Raw genomic sequence first — 27,313 nt, 5'->3', positions numbered from 1 at the left:
TTGCAGTCCTGCTTTCAGTTCCTAATCTGATGAGCTATACAGTTTTAAATCACAAAGAGAAGATGAGAAGTCTTTACACTTTGTTGTTTTCTAGGAGTCAAATTATAGCCATGCCCTAAGGTAAACAGTTTAATGAGTTAAGGACAAGACAGAATAGCAGCTGTGAGAAACTCGCACTGGAATATTTGCTTCTTCTGGCTTCGCCACAGCGGATGACCAGTCCGCTCATGATTGGCAGTAGAGTTTTTACAGTGTCGAGTTGCCAGCCCAGCTCTCAACCTTCCATGGAAGGCACACACACGCACTCAAACCTAGGGCCAAATTAAGAGTGTCCAATCCACCTACAGCATGTCTTTGGGATGTGGGCGGAAACCGAAGCACCCGGAGGAAACCCACACGACCACAGCGAGGACATGCAGAATCCACACAGTAGGCACTCCAGCAGAGGATCGAACCGGAGGACCTCTTGCTGTGAGTCGATAACGCTAACCGCTGCACCACCGTCCCTTTTAATTTTTATCCCTAGGATAATAGGTTCATAGGTAGGTACTAAGCTATCAGCCCTGGGGCCTATACAAACCCAGCCAAAAAGGTACCCTGGCTTTTGCCACCCAAGAAAATTATTTTCCTGTGCCACTGTGGAGCAGAGCCACAGAGGTGATCCCCGGGGGTGAATTTCCCATTTCCTATCAAATCATCAAGATTTTTCTAATAATCTGCCCTTTATCATGGCTTAATTGCAACGTAGTCTTCCACTGTTTTGTGGTCACTGTAATGTACTCTATCAGTGTAGGGTGTGTATCTGATACATTAAGCACTCATCCATGAATGTGGGATACTATCAAATGCTTTTTTCTAGTCATTCCATGCCATACTTAAAAATTTTTCCCCTTTTTTTACAGTTCTTCACTGCGACTTTATTTAACCAATGCTCCTTTGTTCCATACGACTTTCTTTTATTGCCCTTCTGTTCTACTGCCATAATTGGATTTTCGTCTATTAGCCTATGTGTAAGTGTATGCGTGCATGTGAAGGTTGATCAAACTGTTACTTGACACTCAGTGCTTGTGGTTTAGAGAATGTAATAACAGAAAAAAAGGGTTTATATGTATATGTTTCTCTCTATGTGCATTTTTATGTTTGTGTGAATGCGTGCATAAAAGTGAGGTGTGAGTGAGTGAGACTGAGGGAAGACAGATAGCAATCAAACAATGGCAGCAGCAGCACTGAGGTGGTTTACTTATCCCTCATATCTTAGATGCAATTAACTGAATAAAACATAAATAAAGGGGGGGGACAAAGGCTCAAAAAACATTTTCCTGTTTAAAAAAAAATCACGGTTCAATAACAGGACTCGTGATGGCATGCATTTTCTGAAGTGTAAGTGTGTGTGTGTGTGTGTGTGTGTGTGTGTGTGTGTGTGTGTGTGTGTGTGAGAAAGAGAGGGAAAAGACAGTGAGATCGATGGAACACTGGCAGCAGCTAACAGGTTTGTGTACCTCTCAGCCTTTTAGCTCAAGAAATCTGGATAAAGCTTGGAATAAAGGGCGGAGGCTGAAAAATAGGAACAGATTTTAAATGTCATACTTAAAAAAAACTAAAACGTTAAACAGGACTTCTGTTAACATGAATTATCTGAAGGAAATAAAGTTTGAAAGTCAAAAGTATGCTATTATTTAGTTATGTCAATCCCCAATGATTGGCATGAAAACCATTGTAGAAGAGACCAAAAAAATAAAGCAAATATCTAGACATTTTTAAAAAATTAGGTATTTTGGATGCAATGGCCACGGTGGTGCAGAGGTTTGCACTGTCGCCTCACAAGAGGTTTTCCGGTTCGATTCTAGGCTAGAGCGCCTTCTGTGTGGAGTCTGCATGTCCTCCCCACGGTTGAGTGATGTTTAAAAGACATGCAGGTAGGTGTGAATGGGCATCGGGCTGGTACCTTGGCACAGTAAAAATCCATTGCTAATCATTAGCGGACCGGAGATCCGCTGTGGCGACCTCCCACTGGGAAAAGCTGAAAGACATTAGTTTTAGGTATTTTGGATGTAAAATGCTTCCTCTAACACCCTTTACATATACTACAGCAACTTTGAAACATTAGGCGGAGGAACTATTTTACATCAAAAATATATAAAAAAAATATAGTGATAAAAATAGAAGTAAAACAACAATTTTACTGAGAGCCCATTAACTAAGTGCAATAATGCCCTCAATGGTGTGTATTATAGCAATAACCCACGCCTGGGTGTGGGTAATGCTGGATTTACCCACGGTTGGCGTGGTTTGGACCAGAGGGCGAAGCCCGAGGGACCAAACAAAGCCAACCATGGGTAAATCCAGCATTACCCACACCCAGAAGTGGGTTATTGCTATATTAATGACATTATTTAAGAAAAGAAATAATTACTTTTCTTAAATAATGGCATTGTATAATGCCTCTTTACTGCCCTTCCGCAGCTGTCTGGTATTCTGCGGCAGTTCTGATGTACTGCGCATGCCTACGCAGTACATCAGAGCTGTGGGCAAAAGCAACGGAGAATGCAAGATCTCCGTTGCTTTTTTTTTACTGTTTCGCTATGTTAAATGGGTTTAACATAGCGAGACAGCTTTAAAGTAAGCAACGGAGATCTCCGTTGCTTATTGTAAAGCTGTCTCGCTATGTTAAACCCATTTAATATAGCGAGACAGCTTTAAAAAAAAAAAGCAACGGAGATTGCAAAATCTCTGTTGCTTTTTACACACTGTGTCACTATGTTAAAGGAGTTTAACATAGCGAGACAGCTTTAAAAAAAGCAACGGAGATCTCAGTTACTTTTTTTAAACCTGTGTCGCTATGTTGAACTCTTTTAACACAGCGAGACAGTGTTTTATACTAACGGAAAAAGTCCGGGCAAACGGACCTTTTTCTGTTAGTATATTGAGGGATTTACAACGGGCACGCTGGTTGGGCTGGCCAATCAGCGTGCACGTTTTAGGGGAGGAATTGTATAATAAGGTTTAATGCCCTTCCAGGGGTGTAAATGCCCTCTACCTGCAGCGTCTGGCTTCATAACACTCCTGGGCAGGCATTAATTACACAAGAACACAACCTTTCAGGCATTACTGCTTGCATATACATACACACGTGTTTGTAGCAACACAAACACAGATGCACACAATGCTAACACTACACTGACAAATGCTTTCGGTTTACAGTCAGTTAAATACCCCAATAGTACTTTCAGGCATACTTGAACTGAATAATGACACTAATGGTTTCTTGGACAATGTGTAAGATTGAGGTTAGCAAAGGAGTGAGGAGAAAGAGTTGGGATTAGAGGTAGTGGGGGGGGGGGGGAGGTTAAGGTCAAGAAAATCCCATTCCCTAACAGTACCAATAAAATATTGCACAGACACGCATAAGACACACTAGCACTTGCAGGCACATACTCCTACCCTAATGCCAGTAATTACAAAACCTTCAACATTAGTAAACATCACCCCCTACCCGCACACCAGCAAGCCTCAACAAACTCTACGAAATATTAAGGTTTCTACCACCACCATTTTGAAATTAAATGCATTCAATAAAAATGCCCATCAGTTCACAATCAATAAAAGCAAGTTTGACAAAGTTAACTGTAAACATATTAAACCATCCTCATCTGCAAAATCAACAACATGGCATTAAGAGTTCTGGTGAACACAGAATTTTTTTAAACTTTGTGCACAAAAAATTTAACAGTGGCTTCCCCTAAGAGCACATTTTTTCCATGTGACAAAACATGAAGTTCTGATCAAATCTATGAAAGAAAAAAAAAATCTTAAGTACAGGAAATCACAATTAAATCTTACTCTGTGGGCGGAGGCTTGGTCCTGGCCCATACGACAGATCTAAGACGCCCTTTTCTTTGCCAGCCTTGTCCTGCTCTCCAGCTGCTTTCAGCGTCGGAAATTCCTCGGGAGAGAAGGGCGACAGTCGGCTTGAGCCCTTTAAACCTGAAGCAAAGAAAAGAAAAATTGTACGCAATCACAAAATCTTCACAGAAATTTAATAAACAATTTATAATTTCTATTATGCATACTATATACTGAAGCTGTAAAGAACTAACCCTTTAACTTAAATCAATAAAGTAGACATTTAATACATTTTACTCGCCTTCTAAAATTTACAGAAAACTACTTCACATATACCAACTCTGACAGTTGCAGGACACATCACTACCTGTCATATGCTAACCTAATAAACATTCTGCACATCATTTAAAGAACAGATGTACATTATTCACATCAGAAAAGAGATGAATGCACTTCACAGATCGAAGACAACAGTGGAACCTGTAACGGTTAAGAAGACATACTGAGTTGGGCAATTGCCAACATTTCCTCTTCTGAAAACCCCTCAACTTGACAACACTGAAAATATACGCCTATGAAGAGAGAGGGGAGTGGTCATGCCCTCCTGTCAGATTAGCTATTCACTAGCAAAAACAATGAATAGACACTGGCATACCTGCCTTACAGGTATCTCCATTCAACTATGCTGTCTAGTGAAGACATTAAAACAGAGGGTGTGTGTATAAATGTGCCCCAAAGCATGTCAGACTCAGGTCATGTCATCGGTGGCCTCGAGACCTCGATTCAAGTAGCACGGACATTGTCATAGAAAATGGAGGGGGATGCTACCCTCACTAATTACAGCTCAGGCAGGGGAAAGTACAGTTTTGTACCTACCATAAATGTAGATGTCCGAGAGGTATGCATCTGCAGTCCTAACATATGGGTTGTCCTGCCTCAGGCAGCCCTTCGGTCGGCCGGATTCCAAAGTCTGGGTCTGGCCTCGGCTGATGTCGCACTTCACCCGACGTCATAGCTGCTGTGAATTGGGTATAAAGGCATCAGCCAACGCCATTTTCCTCAGTGTTTCTTGCCCCAGATGCCAGGTGCCCTCTAGGAAGGCTAAATTTGGATAAATGCAAATGATTCCAAACAGTAGAGAGCAAACAAAAATAAACATGTATATACATATATACAAACAAATACACCATAATAGATTCCCCCAGCTAGCTACAAGATGGGCAAATACCCTAGGAGTACCACAGAGGGGAAGGAGGGTGGGTAATCCTGACTGCAGATGCATACCTCTCTGACATCTACATTTATGGTAGGTACAAAACTGTACTATGTCCTTCAAGGATGCATCTGCAGTCCTAACATATGGGTAGAATACCATAGCCAAACTGGGGGAGGAGGCACTAAGAAGATCATGGTGTAGTTAAGATCCCTTGCAAAACAGCAGTTGCAAAACCTGCTCGGGATCTGGAGTATAAAGGTAGATTATAATGCTTGGCAAATGTATGCACGGAGCTCCAAGTGGCAGCTTCTAAAATGTCTTTGGTAGCCACTCCTCGTAAGAAAGCTGTAGTGGCTGTAGCCCTTGTGGAGTGAGGTCTGATGTTTTCTGGAGTTGTCTTTCCATGAAAAGAGTAACAAAATCTAATGCAAGTTCCTATCCATTTTGAGATTGTCTGTTTTGAAATTGCTTTTCCTTCCATTCCTGTTGCATATGCTACCAGAAGCTGGTCAGTTTTTCTATTGTTCTTGGTTCTGTCCAGATAGTAGCGCAATTGCCTGTGCACATCCAAGGTATGTAGTAGTGTTTCCCCCCTGTTCTGTGGGTTGGGGAAGAATGTTGGTAGGTGGATTGCTTGGTTCAATGATACCCTGGAGACCACCTTTGGCATAAAAGTAGGGTTAGGTCTCAAGGACACTCTATCCTGATGGAAGATAAGGAAGGGCTGTACTGCCATTAATGCCTGTAATTCAGAAACCCTTCTTGCTGAAGTGATTTCAAGCAGGAAGGCAGTTTTCCAAGATAAGAACTGTAATTCTGCTGTTGCTGCTGGTTCGAAAGGGGGAAGTGTTAACTTTTCCAGCACAAAGTTAAGGTCCCATGTAGGCAAAGGTGGCTTCCTTGGAGGCTTTACATTTTTAATTCCTCTCAGAAACTGCCTGAGTAGAGGATGAGAGAAGACTGGAGGATCCATGTTGTATTCTGCTGAAATTGCTGATGCATGAATCTTAATGGAGGAGTAAGACAGGCCATTGTGGAAAAGTTCTGCTAAATATTCCAGGATGTTAGCTATGTTTGCTAATGATGCATTTTCTCCTTTTGCTGCACTCCAAATGAGGTATCTTTTCCATTTGGCGGAATAAGTTTTCCTTGTGGAGGGGTCTGCGAGCCTCCAGGATAATGTCTTTAACCCTCTGAGATAGATCTGGGTTATTTTGTTTTATGTAATATTCCAAGCAGCTAGCTGCAGTGTTTTCAAGTTTGGATGTAGGATCCTGAAGTTGTTCTGTGTTAGCAGTAAAGGAACTAGAGGTAGAGGCCATGCGTGTGTCCGAGACATACTCCTCAGTAGCGGGTACCAATGCTGCCTTGGCCAGTCTGGAGCTATCAGGATGATCCTTGGGTGATCATCTTTGATCTTCAGTAGCACTTTGTGCATCAAAGGAAGAGATGGGAATGCATATGCTGTCAGGTTTTCCCAACTGAAGGATAGGGAGTCCACCTTCCAAGCAAGTGGGTGGTATATCCTTGTGCAGAATTTCCTCAATTGGTGGTTGTGTGGGGATGCGAACAGGTCTATTTCTGGTAGTCCCCATTTCTTTGTAATGGATTTGAAGATGTCTGGATGCAGCATCCATTCGTGGGCATCCGTGGTGGTTCTGCTTAAGGTGTCTGCTAGTATATTTTCTTTTCCTGGCACAAATATGGCCTGGAGCTGAATGTTGAGGTTCAGGGCCACATTCCACAGGTCCATTGCCATCCGGCATAGAGGATATGAGTGTGTGCCTCCTTGTTTGTTGATATACCACATGACTGTGGTGTTGTCCGTCCTTATCAGCAAATGACCCTGTTGAAGAAACGGCCTGAATGTCTGAATTGCCTGTTTCACTGCCAGCATCTCTTTTTGATTTGTGTGTAGGTTCAGCTGGTCTTGTGTCCATAGGCCTTGTATATACTTGTCCACCATGTGTGCCCTCCAGCCTAGGTCTGAGGCGTCTGTTGTGATAGTCTGGCTTGGGCGAGGTTTGTGGAAAGGCAGTCCTCTGTTCAACTGACAGGCCAGAGCCCACCACAGGAATTCTTGTTTCAGGCATGGAATTATTGGAATCTGGGCTTCTAGACTGTGCTTGTGTTGAGACCATATATTCCTTAGGTACCATTGCAACTTCCTCATATGCAGCCTGGCATGTGGAATCAATATTATGCAGGATGCCATGTAACCCAGGGCTTGCAGGACTTTCCTTGCTGTAAGCTGGTTCTGTGTTAATGCCATGAAATAGAGTGGTAGTTGCTTTTGCTTTTCTGCTGTGAGAAATGCCATCGGACTTGAAGTGTCCAGTTCTGCACCCAAGAATGTTATCCTTTGGGATGGTACCAGCCTTGACTTTTTCATGTTGACTGTGTATCCCAGGGCTTGCAGTAGTTGTATAACCTTTTCCAAATCTTTTGTTAATTTGGTCTTGTCCGCTTGTATTAGGCAGTCATCCAGGTATGGGTAAATCTGAATTCCCTGAAGCCTGCAATGAGCAATTACTGATGCCAGGCATTTCGTGAATACTCTGGGCGCAGTAGATAAGCCAAAGGGCAATGCTGAGAATTGATAATGCTCAGATCCTGCAAGAAATCTGAGGTATCTTCTGCAATCTGGTTGTATAGGGACGTGCAGGTATGCCTCCTTGAGATCTAGAGTCACCAGCCAAGACTCCTTGCCCAGCATGGGAAGAAGTTGCTGTAGGGTCAGCATTTTGAATTTTGGGACAATGAGATATGTGTTCAGAGCGGACAGGTCGAGAATAGGCCTCCATTGGTTTTCTTTCCTTGGTACCAGGAAAAGTCTGGAGTAAAATCCTTGTCCTTGTTCCATAGGCGGTACCTTTTCTATAGCTCTCATCCTTAGTAAGTGGTTGATTTGTCCCAGAGCGTTTGTTTTTTGGTTTGGTGGTAGGTTTGGCATTCCTCTCTTTTTTGGTAGAGTGTGGAAGTGAAACCTGTAGCCTTTGTCTATTGTCTGTAAAATCCATTTGTCTCCTGTAATGTAATGCCAGTTTACGGAAAATAAGGCTAGCTTTCCGCCTCAGGGTGCTTCCAGTTGTTCCCTGGTAGGCGGTATCAGAGTCAAGTCATTGTGTCTGTCCTGTGGAAGTGGTAGTAGCTGGATCTGTGGCAGTACTTCTCTGGTTGTTAGGCTGCCACTGACGTCCCCTGTAGGCACCTCTGGATTGACCTCTGCCTCTTGGGCCTATTTCTGCCTCTCTGTGCTCTGGAGGTGTCTGGAAAGGACCAATTCTTCGAAGGCCAATTTCTACTAAACCTCGGAGGCTGGACCTGTAAGAAATCCTTGACTGTTTGGACAGATTTTGCTTTTTCTTCCACCTTCTTTAGCACTTGCTGTGCAGGGGAGCCAAACAAACTTTGTTTCTCCATGGGAGCATCTAGGAGCTTTGACTTTACATGGTCTGGTAAGGATTGCTCTTTTAACCATGCATGCCTTCTGATCACTGTTCCAGTCATAGCTGATCTAAAGGAAGCCTCCAGTGCATCACAGCCGCATTTTAAGGAATGATTACTGACCTGCTGAGTGTTATGCACCAAATCCTGAAGGGACTTGCAGTCTATAGGTTCAGGAGAGGACAGTTTTTTATTTAGCTGGTCTAACAAAAATTCCTGATACTGTATCATGTGGAATTGACAGTTTAAGGCCCTAGCCGAAAGAGTAGCAGAAGTATAAACTTTTTTACCCCATCTCTCTAATGCTCTAGATTCTCTTTTGGAGGGGAGGCGGTTTTTGGCAGAGGCAGCTGATACAGCTTTGGGGCCCTGTGAAATGGTTTCAGGATCTGCAATAGGAGCCTTATACAAGTGAAAGTGTGTGTCCGGGACCCTGTAATATCTGTCGGGCTTAGCAGGGGCCGGGGGAATAGAGTCAGGGGCAGTACAGGCATCATTAAATGCATCATCCACAACTGTTAGTACTGGAGGAATGGCTAAAGGCCTATGCTGTGGTAAATGTAAAAAGGTCCTTAGCCTTTTCCTGGAATCTGAAAAATCCTGGCCCTGCCATTGAAATTGCTCTCTCATAGCATGTAAGGTTTCCCCAAAAGAAAATTCCTCAGGAGGAGAGGCAGAAGGAATGGAATCTTCTGCATCAGAATCCTCATATGGAGAATAAGGGCCTTCTGGAGGGTTTGAGTTTTCTGAATCATCCGAGGAATAGTCTGTAGAAACTGGATCCGGGGGCTCTGCTCTAGGCCTCTTCTCTGGAGGGGGTTGAGAGGCCCTGTCTGGGTGAGGTTGGGATCCCCTGATCAAAGAAATGAGATCCTCAGCCAGGCTGAGCATTTGGGAACTGGAGGTAGGCCTGTGTGAGGGGGTTTTAGTAGGCAAGGCCTTAGAAGATTTAGCTGCTTTAGCCCTAGAAAAAGCCTTGATAGACATAGATGCAGGGGGGCCTAGCAGCTTCACGTGCAGGAGTAGATATGTCTAACGGAATAGTATCTGATAAATCCTGGGTGCCTGCTACAGCAGGAGAAATTTCAGTAGCAGATTCAGCCATGCTGTGTGAGGTCTCGGCTGTCGGAGGTATGCTTTCGGCCGAAGAACCGAGGACTCGGTTTCAGCTGAAACAGACACTCGCGGTTGGCTTAACCGTGGTTTCGGCCGAAACCGCGGGCCGCGAGTGTCGGTCCTTTTCCTTACGCTTTTTAGCTAATTGTGAAGTCGGAGTCTCCGACGGCATTTTGTAAGCAAAAGCGGGACCAAAAAACTCCTCTGCAAACTCCGACCGACGTCTAAGTGTCCGTCGGTTGAAGGAAGCACAGGCTAGACAAGCTGATACGTCGTGGTCTGGGCCTAAGCAAGGAAGGCAGTAAGAGTGGAAATCTTTATGAGGTATTTGTTTCCCACAAGTTAAACAATTATTTACTTTTTCTGACATCGGCTGAGGCAAGAAAGTGTCCCCAACGGGGTACTTAGCTTTTTAGAAGTCTTCGGTAGTAGAAATCTCTGGATCTGACCGACCGGCACTTGCGAACAGCTTCTGCTTCGGACACCGCGCGGCAAGAAAGACGGAGGAAAATGGCGTCGGCTGATGCCTTTATACCCAATTCACAGCAGCTATGACGTCGGGTGAAGTGCGACATCAGCCGAGGCCAGACCCAGACTTTGGAATCTGGCCGACCGAAGGGCTGCCTGAGGCAGGACAACCCATATGTTAGGACTGCAGATACATCCTTGAAGGACATCCAGCAGCTCATGGAGAGGTCTTAGGACTGACAAAACAGGGTGGATGTAGCCTTAGAAAACATGCATACAAAGAGTGTTGTAGCCCCTGGGGGGACTTGTGCTACAGCTCTGTGTACAACCAGACACTGCATTTGCGGGATGTAAAATCAACCCCATTTTTCTACATGGGGTCGGGGTATCATGTTAACTGTCACAATCTCTCTCAATTCAATGTAGAAGTACCTTGCCAGATCAGATGTTCTCTAGTCTAGGGAGTGCAGCCTCAACTTTGACAGTACCCTCATCCACAACATACCTATGAGGCAGTTTTCTGAAAAGTACAGTTGCATATAATCATAAATGTACATGTTGGAGCGTACTCACTATTGCAGACCAAACTTGTGAGATTTCATGCCATGGAAACCCTTGGCCGGCCCGACTACCAGAGAATACTTTCCCTTCCTTCTGGAGCTAGTAGCCACCCTCAAATCACTATGCTTGGGTACAAGGGTAGTAAGCTGGCACCATGATCTCAGTACTTTTCTTGCCTCCAAAGGTAGAAGCTCCCACTGATGGTCCCCGAGGCCAGGGTTCTGGGACCCTGTAATTCCGGAAGGAGAAGTAGAAAACAGGGTTAACCTGACTGAAAAGGAGGTGGTCTTTCACAGCAGGCTGGGGGGGGGGGGGTACCTCTACAGTAAATACACCAACATCTACATTTATGTTAAGTACACACAATTATACCATGCTCATGTTTCACTGCTGTAGTCCTAACATGAGGGATGATTCCCAAAGCTGAAAGGAAGGAAGGCTGCCCTGCAAGATGGCAGTTGCAAAGCCTGCCGCAGACTTGGAGAAGGCCAAAATATGGTAATGCACTTAAGACCAAGTTGTTGCCTCCAAAATGTCCCTAGTGGGCAAGGTGCGAAGAGTTTTCCCCAAAGAAAATATCCTCAGGAGGGGAAGCAAATGCAAGAGTTTCCTCCAAGTCTGAATCCTTAAAGGTGACCAAGGAAGCACCCTCTTCAAATGTAAAATCCTGCTGGTCAAAGTCCTCATCAGAACCAGTAACTGCTCATTACCCAAATAGGATGCAGACGGCCAGGCATTCGTAAGTTACCTCTGTCCATAACAGACATGGGTGCCAGGTCCACTGTACATTTACTTCTCATCCACTGGTCTAGGATGCACAAACTGAGTAACAGACTAACTAGCTTCACATGGATGAGAAGTCTCTTTCATAGAAGGGGCAGTCTCAGACATCTCTCGCTCTAGCATGCTCTGCATAAGTCAGGCAAAATTCAGGTCCCTAGACCTTGTATTTCTGATATACTCCAACTTATAAATATGTACAAGATTCATAAGTGAGGGGTAGGCAAATGCCTTATAAGGCAGGCAATGATCACCCTGCAGCAATCTCTAGGAGGCTGAGTAGAGAGAAAGGGCTTTAAGGTGCCCTGCATAAGGCAGGTTTGTTATGCCTTGCATTCTTTTTGCAAGGAACCAGAGTTCAATCTAGTTGCTGCATATGCCTGGTCAGTTACATAAAGGGAGCACTGCACTGTACTGTATTACTGGTCTCATACGTGTGGAGTACACTAGGATAATGACCTCTTAGGACCTACATGCCATGCTTTTAATTACAAGCTGCACAACATGACAAGATTTCCTCACCACTGTGGCCATGTGATGGTTGAAGTTAAGTCTTCTGTATGTGTACCCAGATGCCTGACCACTTGGTTGACTTTTAGGGACATATTATCAACATGGTAATTAGCTTAGATAGTCGATTCCCACAGGGTACAACTATGCATTTCTTAGCACTGAGTTTAAGAACACGGCTTTGGCACCATTTGTAAGTCAGATTCAGGCCTTCTTTAAGAACGCTAGTGTCTACAGGGAAGTCAATGATAACCCCCCCCCCCAACTTAGTCAGCCATATATCATTAGCATTTACTTCCATTTCAGAGAAATAGATGCCAAAAAGGAGCAAGCCTAGTACTGAACCCTGGGAGACTGCTAGTGACTGGCCTCTTGTTGAAAATGGCCTCAGCTATTCTGACCTCCTCCTATTCTCTTTAAAACTTGACATCTAGGCCTTAGGCCCACAAAAGCTAAAACAGGTCAGCATACAAAACAGTTGAATACAAAAGTTTTAACTCAACAGGGTACTTTTCTGAAATATGGAAGCCAGGTCACACTGTCAAAGCAACATGTCTGACCTTAAAAGAAATGTGGCAAGAATGACCTGAAGGTATGCACAAAAGTACAGTTTTGTACCTACCATAAATGTAGATGTCCGAGAGGTATGCATCTGCAGTCTTTACAAATGGGTTGTCCTGTCGTCAGGCAGCCCTTCGGTCGGCCGGATTCCAAAGTCTGGATCTGGCTTCGGCTGGTGTCGCACTTCACCCGACGTCATTGCGGCAGTTTTTCGGGTATAAAGGCATCAGCCGACGCCATTTTCCTCAGTTTCTTGCCCCAGATGCCAGGTGCCCTCTTGGATGGCTAAATTTGGATAAATGCCAAAGTTTCCAAATAGTAGAGAGCAAACACACAAAATAAGCATGTATGTACATATATACAAACAAATACACCATAATAGATCCCCCCCAAGCTAGCTGAAGATTGGTAAATACCCTAGGAATACCTCAGAGGGGAAGGAGGGTGGGTAATCCTGACTGCAGATGCATACCTCTCGGACATCTACAAAACTGTACTATGTCCTTCAAGGATGCATCTGCAGTCTTTACAAATGGGTAGAATACCATAGCTAAACTAGGGGAGGAGGTAAATAGAAAAGATTATGGTGTAGTTAGGATCCCTTGCAAAACAGCAGTGGCAAAGCCAGCACGGGATGTAGAGTATAGAGGTAAGTTATAATGCTTGGCAAATGTATGCACGGAGGTCCAAGTAGCAGCCTCTATAATGTCCTTGGTAGCCACTCCTCGTAAGAAAGCTGTGGTAGCGGCTGTAGCCCTTGTGGAGTGAGGCCTGATGTTCTCTGGAGTTTTCTTTCCATGGTAGGAGTAACAAAATCTAATGCAATTTCCTATCCATTTGGAGATGGTCTGTTTAGAAATTGGTTTTCCTTCCTTCCCTGTTGCATATGCTACCAGAAGCTGGTCAGTCTTTCTATTGTTTTTTGTCCTGTCCAGGTAGTAGCGTAATTGTCTGTGTACATCCAAGGTATGCAAAAGCCTTTCTCCCCTGTTCTGTGGGTTGGGGAAGAATGTAGGGAGGTGGATAGCCTGATTTAAAGAAACTCTGGATACCACCTTAGGCATAAATGTAGGGTTTGTTCTCATGGACACTCTGTCTTGATGGAAGATCAGGAAGGGTTGCACTGCCATTAGTGCCTACAGTTCAGAAACCCTTCTTGCTGAAGTTATTGCTAGCAGAAAGGCAGTTTTCCAGGATAAGTATTGTAATTCTGCTGTTGCTGCTGGTTCGAAAGGAGGAAGTGTCAGCTTTTCTAGTACAAAATTCAAGTCCCATGCTGGCAATGGAGGTTTCCTGGGAGGTTTTACATTTTTAATTCCTCTCAGAAACTGTCTGAGCAGAGGATGCGAGAAGACAGGAGGATCCAAGCTGTATTCTGCTGAAATAGCTGATGCATGAATCTTGATGGAAGAATAGGACAGGCCTGTATGGTAGAGCTCTGCCAAGTACTCCAGGATGTTGGCTATGTTCACCATTGTCACATCTTGCCCCTTTGCAGTACTCCAGATGAGATATCTTTTCCATTTTGCTGCATAATTCTTTCTTGTGGAAGGTCTACGAGCCTCCAGCATTATGTCTTTAACCCTTTTGGATAAATTCGGGTTAGTTGCTGTTATGTAATGTTCCAGGCAGTTAACTGTTGAGTTTTTAGACTTGGATGCAGGATGCTGTAGTTGCTCTGTGTTAGTAGTAAAGGGATCAGGGGCAGCGTCCATATCTGTTCCCTGGACATGCTCCTCAGAAGTGGGTACCAATGTTGTCTTGGCCAGTTTGGAGCTATCAGAATGATCCTCGGACGTTCCTCTTTGATCTTCAGAAGCACCTTGTGCAAAGGAAGTGGTGGGAATGCGTATGCTGTCAGGCTTTTCCAACTGAAAGAAAGGGAGTCCACCTTCCAAGCAAGTGGGTGGTGAGTCCTTGTGTAGAATTTCTTCAACTGGTGATTGACTGGGGATGCAAACAAGTCTATTTGTGGTAATCCCCATTTTTTTGTGATGGTTTTGAAGATGTCCGGATGCAGCATCCATTCGTGGGCATCTGTTGTAGTTCTGCTTAATATGTCTGCCAGAATGTTTTCCTTTCCTGGTACATAAATTGCCTGTAACTGAATGTTGCAGCTCAGAGCCACATCCCATAGGTCTAGTGCCAGCCGGCATAGAGGGTATGAGTGAGTGCCTCCCTGTTTGTTGATGTACCACATAACTGTGGTGTTGTCTGTTCGTATCATCAACTGGCCTTCTTGGAGAAGAGGTCTGAATGCCTGGATTGCCAATTTCACTGCCATCATTTCTTTTAGATTTATGTGCAAATGTAGCTGGTCTTGAGTCCATAGGCCTTGAATGCACTTGTCCAGCATGTGTGCCCCCCATCCGTGGTCTGAGGCATCTGTCGTGATGGTTTGTCTCGGTTGACTTTTGCAGAAGGGCAGTCCTGTGTTTGATTGGCAGGCCTGAGCCCACCATAGGAACTCCTGATTCAGGCATGGGATCATTGGTATTTTGGTTTCTAGGCTGTGTTTGTGCTGGGACCACAAATTCTTTAGGTACCACTGTAGCTTTCTCATATGCAGCCTGGCATGAGGGACCAGTATTATGCAGGATGCCATGAAGCCTAGAGCTTGTAACACTTTCCTTGCAGTCAGATGGGTCTGCTTTGTTAATGCCAAGAAGTAGAGAGGAAGTTGTTCTTTCTTTTCTGCAGTTAAGAATGCCATTTGTTTTGATGTGTCCAGTTCTGCACCCAGAAAAGTTATTCTTTGGGATGGAATCAGCCTTGCTTTTTCTGTATTGACTGTATATCCCAGAGCTTGTAGCAGGTAGATGACTTTTTGTAAGTCTTCTGTTAGTTTGTTTTTGTTGTCCGCTTGTATCAGGCAGTCGTCCAGATAGGGATAGATCTGAATCCCCTGAAGTCTGCAATGAGCTATAACTGATGCCAGGCATTTCGTGAACACTCTGGGCGCAGTAGAAAAGCCAAAAGGCAATGCTGAGAATTGATAATGCTCTGATCCTGCAAGAAATCTGAGGTATCTTCTGCAAATTGGTCTTATGGGGACGTGCAGGTATGCCTCCTTGAGATCTAGAGTTACCAGCCAAGACTCCTTGCCCAGCATGGGAAGAAGCTGCTGTAGGGTCAGCATTTTGAATTTTGGAACAATGAGGAATGTGTTTAACGCGGACAGGTCTAGAATAGGCCTCCATTTGTTTTCTTTCCTTGGTACCAGGAAGAGTCTTGAGTAAAATCCCTTTCCCTGTTCCATAGATGGTACCTTTTCCGCAGCTCTCATTTTTAATAATTTTGATACTTGCTTTAAAGCTTCTGTCTTTTGAGTAGGTGGTAGGTTTGGCATTCCTCTCTTTTCTGGTAGAGTATGGAAATGGAACCTGTAACCTTGGTCTATTGTTTGCAAAATCCATTTTTCTGTTGTAATGCAGTGCCAGTTTCTTGAAAATAAGGCTAGCTTTCCGCCCAAGGGTGCTTGTAGTTGTTCCCTGGTAGGCGGTACCACCGCCAAGTCACTGTGATTGAGTTGTTGTAGTGGTGGTGGCTGTATCCGTGCCTCGTTGGTTGTTACCATGCCATTGGCGACCCCTGTAGGCACCCCTGGATTGGTTTCTGCCTCTAGTGCGCCTATTCCTGCCTCTTTGTGGCTTAGAGGATTCCGGAAAGGACCAATTTTTGGAGGGCCAGTTCCTGCTAACCTTGGAGGTTGAACTTGTAGGAAATCTTTCACTGTTTGCACAGATTTTGCTTTCTCTTCCATCTTTTTTAGTACCTGCTGTGCAGGGGAACCAAATAAATTGACCTTGTCCATGGGTGCATCCAAAAGCTTTGATTTGACATGGTCTGGTAGTGCTTGTTCTTTCAACCATGCATGCCTCCTAATAACTGTGCCAGTCATGGCTGATCTAAAGGAAGCCTCCAGTGCATCATAGCCACTTTTTAAAGAATGGCTACTAACCTGCTGTATGTTATGTACCATTTCCTGAACATACTTTTTATCTAAAGATTCTTCAGAGGACAGTTTTTTAGTCAACTGGTCAAGCATAAACTCTTGATATTGAATCATATGGAATTGGCAGTTCAAAGCTCTAGCTGACAAAGTAGCAGAGGTGTAAACTTTTTTACCCCATCTCTCTAAGGACCTGGATTCCCTTTCAGAGGGGAGGGGGTTTTTAGAAGAAGTAGCTGCTACAGCTTTAGGGCCCTGGGAGATAGTCTCTGGATCTGCAACAGGAGCCTTATAGAAATGGTGATGAGTGTCCGAGACCCTGTAGTACCTATCGGGCTTAGCAGGAGCCGGAGGTAAAGAATCAGGAGCAGTGCAAGCATCATTAAATGCATCATCAACAACAGAAAGAACTGGAGGTATAGCTAAAGGTCTATGTTGTGGCAAATGTAGAAAGGTCCTAAGCCTCTTTCTAGAGTCTGTGAAATCTTGGCCCTGCCACTGAAATTGTTCCCTCATAGCATGCAAGGTTTCCCCAAAGGAAAATTCCTCAGGAGGAGAGGCTGAAGGGATAGACTCCTCAGCATCAGAATCTTCGTAAGGGGAATAAGAAGCCTCAGGAGGGTCTGTATGCTCCGAGTCATCAGAAGAATCATCTGCGGATACTGGCTCAGGGGGCTCTGCTCTAGGTCTCTTTTCTGGAGGAGGGAGAGAGGCCCTGTCAGGATGAGGCTGGGCTCCACGGATTAAAGAGATGAGATCCTCAGCCAAAGAAAGCATGTGGGAGCTGGTGCTGGGCCTGTGAGAAGAGGGCTTGGCAGGCACAGGTTTGGTTGATTTGGCTGCTTTAGCCCTGGCAAAGGCCTTAATAGACATAGCTGGGGGAGGCCTAGCAGCTCCAAGTGCAGGGGTTGTAACATCCAGGGGAATGGTGTCTGATAAATCCTGTGAAACCTCAACAGAAGGTTGGATTTCAGAGGCCGTCTCTACCAGGCTAAAAGAGGCCTCGGTGGAAAGCAAGTTATCGGCTGAAGATAAAACCGCTTGCTCGGTTTTGGCCGAAACCGAGACACTCGCGGTTTGCTTAACCGTGGTTTCGGCCGAAACCGCGGACCGCGAGTGTCGGTCCTTTTCTTTGCGTTTTTTAATAATTTGCGTAGTCGGAGGATCCGACGGCATAATGTAGGCAAAATCAGAGCCGAATATCTGTTCAGCAAAGTCCGACCGACGTTTAAGCGTCCGTCGGTTAAAAGAAGAACAGGCTAGACAAGATGCTACGTCGTGGTCTGGGCCTAAACAATGTATGCAATAGGAGTGGAAATCTTTATGAGGTATTTGTTTCCCACAAGATAAACAGTTATTAACTTTCTCTGACATCGGCTCCCCCCAACGGGGTACTTAGCTTTATAGAAGTCTTCGTAGAAGTATTCGGTAGTAGTAATCTCTGGATCTGACCGACCGGCACTTGCGAACAGCTTCTGCTTCGGGCGCCACGCGGCAAGAAAGACTGAGGAAAATGGCGTCGGCTGATGCCTTTATACCCGAAAAACTGCCGCAATGACGTCGGGTGAAGTGCGACACCAGCCGAAGCCAGACCCAGACTTTGGAATCCGGCCGACCGAAGGGCTGCCTGACGACAGGACAACCCATTTGTAAAGACTGCAGATGCATCCTTGAAGGACATCAACCCTGTTCTACCACTGATGTTCCGAAAGACTGGGCAGATGTCTGCGTGGTCAAGACAGGAAAGACTGAAAATCCCTTGAAGTTAGTCTGCACATCAACGTATACAATACAAGCATCACTGCTGCAGACTGAAGTTAAATGTTCATCATTCATGACAACATGACAAATCTGCCATCACAGGCAAAATACTATATAATGATGAACTTGAATCTGCAAGCAGGCATTAGCAAGAAAAAAAACTGCTTTATGGCACAGCAGGTGAAAACATACCCATGTTGCATCCCACCCCTGCTTTCTTACTCAAGATGCCAAAAACAGAAGTTATGAACCTACCATAACATTCCATGCCTGTTGTCCTTCATCTCTTCTTCTTTCTTGTTGGTTGGGTTCAGAGCCAATCCTCAGCTCAGACTCAGCCGATTTACTATAGCTCGAGAGCTTTTACTGGCTCGAGGCTAACCCCTATCCCAACATGCCTAGCAGTAGCTACCCAGATCTCATTTGTAATAGCCCACACTAGACATATAGTAAGAAAAAAAAAAGTTATGTACTCACCATAACATTCGATGTTTGTTGTCCATCTCACCGTTCATTCTTACAATGATGGGTTCAGAGCAGATTCTCAGCTCTGACTTGGCCAAATCATCATCATCTTTCGGCTTTTCCCGTTAAGGGTCGCCACAGCGGATCATCTCTTTCCATTTCTTCCTATCCTCTGCATCTTGCTCTGTCACACCAATCGCCTGCATGTCCTCTCACCACGTCCATAAAACTTATTTTAGGCCTTCCTCTTTTCCTCTTACCTGGCAGCTCCATCCTTAGCATCTTTTTCCCAATACACCCATCATCCCTCCTCAGCACATGTCCAAACCAACGCAATCTCGTCTCTCTTGTTTTGTCTCCAAACTGTCCAACATGAGCTCACCCTCTAATATACTGATTCCTAATCCTATCCATCCTAGTCACACAGAGTGCAAATCTTAACATCTTTAACTCTGCCACATCCAGCTCTGACTCCTGCCTTTTTGTCAATGCCACTGTCTCCAACCCATATAACATAGCTGGTCTCACTACTGTCTTGTAGACCTTCCCTTTCACTCTTACTGGTACCAGTCTGTCACAAATCACTCCTGACAATCTTCTCCACCCATTCCACCCTGCCTGTACTCTCTTCTTCACCTCTCTTCCACATTCATCATTACTCTGAACTGTTGATCCCAAGTACTTAAACTCGTCCACCTTTACCAACTCTACTCCCTGCATCCTCACCATTCCTCTACCCTCCCTCTCATTTACACACATATATTCCGTCTTAGCCCTGCTGACCTTCATTCCTCTGCTCTCTAGAGCATATCTCCACCTCTCCAGAGTCTCCTCCACCTGATTCCTACTCTCACTACAGATCACAATGTCATCTGCAAACATCATAGTCCACGGGGCCTCCCTGTCTGATCTCATCTGTCAACCTGTCCATCACCACTGCAAATAAGTAAGGACTCGGAGCTGATCCTTGATGTAATCCCACCTCCACCTTAAAACGGATCGGTCACTCCCAATGCAGTCCTCACAACTGTCACACTACCCTCGTACATATCCTGTACCACTCTTACATACTTCTCTGCCACTCCCGACTTCCTCATACAATACTATAACTCTTCTCTAGGCACCCTGTCATATGCTTTCTCCAAGTCTACAACGACACAATGCAACTCCTTCAGACCTTCTCTGAATTTCTCCAATAACATTTTCAGAGCAAACATCGCATCTGTAGTGCTCTTTCCTGGCATGAAACCATACTGCTGATCACTAATCATCACCTCCCTTGTTAACCTAGCTTCTACTACTCTCTCCCATAACTTCAGGCTGTGACTGATCAATTTTATCCCTCTGTAGTTACTGCAGCTCTGCACATCACCCTTATTCTTAAAGATAGGTACCAAAACACTTTCTCCACTCCTCAGGCATCCTCTGACTTTCCAAAATTACATTAAACAATCTAGGTAAAAATTCCACTGCCATTTCTCCTAAGCACCTCCATGCTTCCATTGGGATGTCATCTGGGCCAACAGCCTTTCCATTCTTCATCCTCTTCATAGCTGTCCTTACCTTCCTCCTTGCTAATCTGTTTCACTTCCTGATTAACTATCCCCCACATCATCCAACCTTCTCTCTCTCTCATTCTCTTCATTCATCAGCCTCTCAAAATACTCTTTCCATCTACTCATCACACACACCTCTCTTATGAGCATCTTTCCCTCACTATCCTTTATCACCCTTACTTGCTGCACATCTTTCCCAGCTCTGTCTAACCAATCGGTACAGGTCCTTTTCTCCCTCTAGTGTCCAATCTCTCATACAACTCTCCATACGCCTTATCCTTAGCTTTCGCCACCTCTCTCTCTGCCATGCGCCTCATCTCCTTATACTCATGTCTACTTTCTTCATCTCTTCGACAATCCCACTTCACCAGCCTCTTCCTCTGTATACTCTCCTGTACTTCCTCATTCCACCACCAGGTCTCCTTGTCCTCCTTCCTCTGTCCAGATGTCACACCAAGTACCTTTCTAGCAGTCTCCCTTACTAGGTCTGCTGTAGTTACCCAGCTATTTGGTAACTCTCCACTGCCTCCCAGTGCCTATCTTAACTCTTCCCTAAACTCCACTTCTCAAATCACCCTTTTTTAAACTTCCACCATTTAATCCTTGGCAGTGCTTTCACACTCCTCATCCTCTTGATCACCGTCATCCTACAGACCACCATTCTATGCTGCTTAACTACACTTTCCCCTGCCACCACTTTACAGTCTCCAATCTCTTTCAGACTGGCCCTCCTACATAGGATATAATCCACCTGTGTGCATCTTCCTCCAGTCTTGTACGTCACCCTATGCTACTCCCTCTTCTTAAAATACGTATCACCACAGCCATGTCCATCCTTTTTGCAAAATCCACAATCATCTGACCTTCTGCATTCCTCTCCTGAACACCATACCTACCCATCACTTCCTCATCCCCTCTGTTCACTTCACCAACATGCCCATTAAAGTCCGCTCCAATCACTAGTCTCTCACCCTTGGGTACACTCACCAAACTTCATCCAACTCACTCCAAAATTTCTCTCTTATCCATCGCACACCCAACTTGTGGAGCATATGCACTAACATTCATTACACCTTCAATTTCAAGCTTCATAAACATCACTCTGTCAGACACTCTCTTCACGTCTAAAACACTCTTGGCATATTGTTCCTTTAGTATAACCCCTACCCCATTTCTCCTGCCATCCACACCATGATAGAACAATTTGAACCAGTTTCCTAAACACCTGGCCTTTACTTCCCTTCCATCTGGTCTCTTGCACGCACAATATATCAACCTTCCTTCTCTACATCATATCAGCTAGCTCTCTTCCTATACCAGTCATACAGCCAACATTCAAAGTTCCTACCCTCACTGCTACACTAACCTTCCTCCTCTCTTCCTGCCGTCGGGCATGCCTTCGTCCTCCTCTTCTCCTTCGGCCAACAGTAGCCCAATTTCCGCCAGCACCCTGTTGGCTAACAGTACTGGTGGCGGTCGTTGTTAAACCGGGCCTCGATCGATCCGGTGTGGAAATATGAAATTTTCGTGCCATAAGTTGTGGCAGAATTTTTACACCGGAAGCCCTTCCTGACGCAACCCTTCCCATTTATCCGGGCTTGACTTGGCCGAATACACAGCTGAAAGACTCAAACTTGACTTGTGGCAAGTAGGTATCCCATAATGCAGTGGTGTAACTCCCCAGATACTGTTTGCTGCTACTACTAAATGAAGTACCAATAACCATATATATCTATATCTATATCTACAAATATCTAATCTATATATATATCTATATGTATCTATATACATATCTATATCTGTACATTTATACATCTAGATAAATATATATAGATCTAGATATTCATATAGATATCTATATAATCTATATATATATATACATATATATATACATATATATATATATATACATATATATATATATATATATATATATATATATATATATATATACATATATATACACACACACACACACACACACACACACACACACACACACACACACACACACAACTATATGCTATCCCAAATGGGAGAAAAACTGAAGCAAGGAACTCCTGAAGGTAGTAAAACATCCACCAGGTCCACAAGGAGTCTTTGGAAGGGGAAAGGGATCATAAGAATGAACGGTGAGATGGACAACAAACATGGAACGTTATGGTTGAATACACAACTTCTTTATGTTATGTTGTCCTATCTCACCTTCATTCTTTTCCCTGGGAGGATCACGAGAGTACACCGTTAAGCACCATGGAACCAAAGGAGGCCCTGTCCCTGGAGGCCAAATCCACTTTGTAATGCATGATAAATGCATGAGTAGCCCAGGTTACTGCTGCACAAATATCCACAAGAATTCTGGCCTGAAAGCCAGAAAACGTAGCCAGTGCTCTAGTAGAATGAGCCTTCACCTTAAATGTTAAGTCTCTGTTATCTGAGGTATAGATGAATGTAATGCAGTTTGAAAGCCAGTTGGAAAGAGTAGTTTTTGAAACTGAGCTACCCTTTTTGTGCGTCTGAAAAGGATATGAATTGATCAGATTTTCTAAAATATTTTGTCCTATGCAAATAGAATCAGAGTTGTCTGCAGACATCCAGGTGATGTAATTTTGTATTCTGCCTTGTTGCTGTGATTAGGTAAAAATCACTGGAAGCTCAAAAGATTGATTTATGTTAGTTGAAGAGGAGACTTTAGGTAAAAAGGATTGATTTGTTTGCAAGGATACCCCATCCTTATGAAATATCAACTATGGCGGTTTGATAGATAGGGCTTGCAGGACACTCTTCTAGCAGATGTTATAGCCCCAGAAAAATGGTCTTCCAGGAAAGGAACTTGAGGTCTGAAGATGAGCAGTGTTCAAAAGGAGGTGACGTCAGGTTAGATTAAACAAAATTTAAATCCCAAAGAGAAAGGGGTGCCTTAAAGGAGGTCTTAATAAGGAGGCACATTTCAAGAAGGCTCTACACAACCTGTGCATCATTAAGTTAAAGGTAGGATCACCAATGTGGAAATCTGAGATTGCAGCAACTTATACTCTGATGGTTGCTGCAGCTGAACCTTGATGGAAGAGTTCTGCAAAAAATTCCAAAATGGAGTGAATGGGAAAAAAAAGGGGGCCAAAGTTCCGGCTTTGAGCTCAGAGGGAAAACCTTTTCCATTTGCTAAAATACAGTTTCCTGGTGGAAGCTTTATGAGAGGACATCAAGATATGTTTAACTGTTGGAGTGAAATTCTGAAGCATGATTAGATTGGGAAGTGGAGCAGCCAAGCTGTCAATTTGAGGGTGTGGAGAGAAGGATAAAGCACACCTGACATATGTGTCAGCAGGCCTGGAACTGGGTCCAGAGTCCAATGCTTCTCCTGAAGATGAGGCCAAAGGAAGGGGAACCAAACCTGACCAGCCCAGTAAGGAGCAATGAGAATCATCCTGCTTCCCAAGGACTGTTTTTTCTGAATGACTCTGGGTATGAGAGGAAACGGAGGAAAGGCATACAGAAGTCCCGAGGGCCAATTGTGAGCAAGTGCATCTCTCAGTGTCTCCCCTGGAGGAGGGATTAGGGTAAAGTAGTTGCTGCACTTGGCATTCATGGGAGTGGCATTAAACTTTCCCTGCTCAGCTTCTCTGCTATCACACTGGACTTCCACGGAATGCGCATTGCTATTAGAAATCACTGGGAAGAAACTGCCCATTGCCACTCTTAGGGCCTCGTGACAAAGAGGGTAAGATCTGGTTCCCCCCTGATTGTTTATGTACCAAATCACAGACATACTGTCTGACTATCGCAATTGTCCCTACAGGGAGATAGTCGTGAAGTGCTTCCAACCCAGGAAGCACTGCTCCCATCTCTAGGACATTTATATGCAAGTGAGCCTCGTGTTCTTGCCATACACCTTGGACGGTTCTCACCAGATAATGCCCCCTTCTACCCTATCTGGGAAGCATCCGTGATCACCATAGCTACAGGTTGTTGTGGAACAAAGGGGTCTTCCTATGGTCACATGGCTGGAGCGCATCCACCATCTTAAGTCGTTTTTGCATGACTCCGCTATCCTGATCGTGTGAGACATACTAAGCTCTTGAAGTGACAATTGGGAGAACAGCAGCCACTGAAGGACCCTCATGTGCATTCTGGCAAGAGGAAAGTACAGTTGTGTACACTTACCATAAATGTAGATGTTCGAGTGTAGTCACTGTTACAGTCATCACACCTGGGTTTATCTGAATGCAGGTAGCCCGCAGTCGGCCCAAATACCAGAGACTTAGTATTTCTGCGTCAGTTGCTGTCACACCAGAATTGACATCAGGTCATCAGGGGTATAAAAACGGGAAGCCAATGCCATTACATCAGTTTTTCTTGCCTCAAATGTCAGAAGCCCCGCCCCCCCCCCAGTAGGGAGCTAAAGTATGGTAGGAAAATCACCAAAAGTAAAAAGCAAATACCAATACCCCAGTAAGGGGGGGGGGTGAGTAATAGACACAGAGAGAGGAGAGAAGGGGTCTGGAGGGAGGGAAACCAGGACTGCAACAGTGAATACACTCAAACATATACATTTGTGGTAAGTGTACAAAATTGCACTATGTTCTTCATGTTTCACTACTGCAATCATCACACTTGGGTTGATTCCCAAAGCTGAAGAAAGGGTGGAGACAAGAGTTGGGGCTGGCTAGTATCCCCTGCAGGACTGCTGTTGCAAAACCCGTCCTGGATTTGGAAAAGATAGGCAGGTTGTACTGCTTGGTGAAGGTGTGTACAGAACTCCAGGTAGCAGCTTCCAGAATATCCCTGGTAGGGACTCCCCTGAAGAATGCTGTAGAGGTAGAAGTTGCCCTAGTGGAATGTGTTCTGACCCCCCTGAGGGAGATGGTTTCCCATGGTGTTTGTAGCAGAAATGGATACAGTGTGCTATCCATTTGGAAATTGTTTTGAAATGGCCTTACCCTCTGCCCCTGGTGCAAAACAAGAAGTTATGTACTCACCATAATGTTCGATGTATGTAGTCCATCTCGCCTCACATTCTTACCCATAGGTTCAGAGCCAAATATCGGCTCCGACTCTGCCTATTTACTAGCTCAAAAGTCTCTGATTGGCTGGGCTAAGAGGGTATCCCATAGTACACTACTTTGCATCCCCAGATCTTGTCTGCTGCAAACAACTCAATTATTGCATACATAACACACATACATGCAAACAAAATATCCAAACAAATGAATCAAAAGTGACTCCCTGCATGATGAAATTTTTCCTCCAAATCCTCCCGGTAGGGGGGGGAGGCGGGAGGGTAAGAAAGAATGTGAGGCGAGATGGACTACATACATCGAACGTTATGGTGAGTACATAACTTCTTGATGTTATGTAGTCCTATCTCGCCTACATTCTTACTCATGAGACAGCGTCCCTAGCACCTACATCCCAGGTGGCTCATAGGAAAATACTCCTGAGAACCGTGGAGCCAAATGAAGATCTGCCCCTGGAAACCATGTCCATTTGTAATGAGAGAGAAAAGTGTGAGAAGCCCAAGTGGCCGCTGCACATATATCATCCATCGACAATCTAGCTTGATAGGCTGTGGATGTGGAAACCGCTCTTGTGGAGTGGGCTTTAGGTGGAAAGGGCAAAGTTTTACCTGCTGTGTGATAGATGAAGGTAATACAGCTGGCTATCCCATCTAGAAACTGTGACCCTTGGATACCGGAGAACCAAGCCGGTTTTCGGAAAAGGAGACAGAGTTGGTCAAATTTCTGAATCTCTTTTGTCCGATGGACATAGAAGCGTAACTGTCTAAGCACATCTGGTTGGTGAAATCTGAATTCTGCCTTGTTGGAAAAATTGGGGAAGAAAACTGGTAGCTCAATAGACTGATTTATATTACACAGGGAAGCCACTTTGGGAAGAAAAAACTGGTTTGGTCTAAGGGAGACTATCTTTATGGAAGATCAAATTTGGGGGTTTGATGGAAAGGGCTTGGATTTCGGAAACCCGCCTCGCTGAAGTGATAGCTATTAAAAAGGCTGTTTTCCAGGTTAGAAACTAACTCGCAGGTAGCTTGCAGGCTCGAAGGGAGGAAGAGTGAGGGCTTGGAAAAACAAAATTGAGGTCCCAGGGCATAACAGGTTGTGATACTGGGGGACGAAGCAATAGGGTACCTTTAAGGAATGCTTTACATAGTCTGTGGGCCATAAGGCTAGGTTCATTGGCCACGTGGAAGTTTGACATAGCCGCCAGCTGAACTCTGATGGTAGCTGAAGCGGACCCCTGATAGAATATAGACAAAAATTCCAAAACAGAATCAACTGGAGCCGTGTAGGGATCAATGCCTCTGGAATGAGTCCAAATAGAGAATATTTTCCATTTGCTAAAGTAGATTTTTCTAGTGGATGGTTTATGAGAGGACGACAAAATATGGACTACGTCTGGCGAAAAATTACGACATCTGACTAAGGATGGAAGTGGAGTAGCCAGGCTGTCAGCCAGAGTTTCCTCAGAGTGGGGTGGAACTGTCCCATTTGTGTCAGTAAGTCTGGAAGGGGTTCCAGAATCCAAGGAGTATCCACAAGGTAGGGTTGAAGGAAGGGGAACCATACTTGATGGGGCCAGTGTGGGGCAATCAGAATCATCCTGCTTCCCAAGGATTGTGCTTTCTGAATCACCCTTGATAGAAGGGGAAACCGAGGGAAAGCATAAAGCAGACCGGAGGGCCAATTGTGAGCTAGAGTGTCCCTGGCTGATTCCCCCAGTGGGGGGATCAGCGACAAGTAATTGCTGCATTTTACATTGAGGGGGCTGGCAAAAAGATCGCAGCAAGGTTGACCCCATCTGCTGAAGACTCGCTCTGCCACCAGGCGATTCAGGGACCACTTGTAGGGCATAAGAATCGCCCTGCTTAGCTTGTCTGCTATCACATTGGTCTTCCCCGGGATGTGCTTTGCCACTAGAAACCGTGGGAAGCTATTGCCCAATGCCACACGCGCATGGCCTCCCTGCATAGTGGATAAGATCTGGTTCCTCCTTGCTTGTTGAGATATCACACTACAGACATGTTTGTCTGAGTGCAACACAATGGTCCCTAGAGGGAGG

General features: G+C 44.7%; 1 protein-coding gene across 1 annotated transcript in view; it reads right to left on the bottom strand.

Annotated features, from left to right (window-relative positions):
* PRRC2B (proline rich coiled-coil 2B) overlaps window positions 1–27,313 on the bottom strand; it is a 3,584,159-nt gene that overhangs the window by 2,934,930 nt on the left and 621,916 nt on the right. Inside the window, exon 8 of the mRNA XM_044058194.1 lies at window positions 3,841–3,984. Coding sequence (XP_043914129.1) covers window positions 3,841–3,984 — 144 coding nt within the window. The remainder of the gene's footprint in view (window positions 1–3,840; window positions 3,985–27,313) is intronic.

Source organism: Protopterus annectens, chromosome 16.part0, assembly GCF_019279795.1.
Source record: "Protopterus annectens isolate FY-2018-M chromosome 16.part0, PAN1.0, whole genome shotgun sequence".
Taxonomy (NCBI): domain Eukaryota; kingdom Metazoa; phylum Chordata; order Ceratodontiformes; family Protopteridae; genus Protopterus; species Protopterus annectens.
Note: the sequence above shows the minus strand (reverse complement) of the source record. Positions and strands in the feature narration are given on the sequence as shown.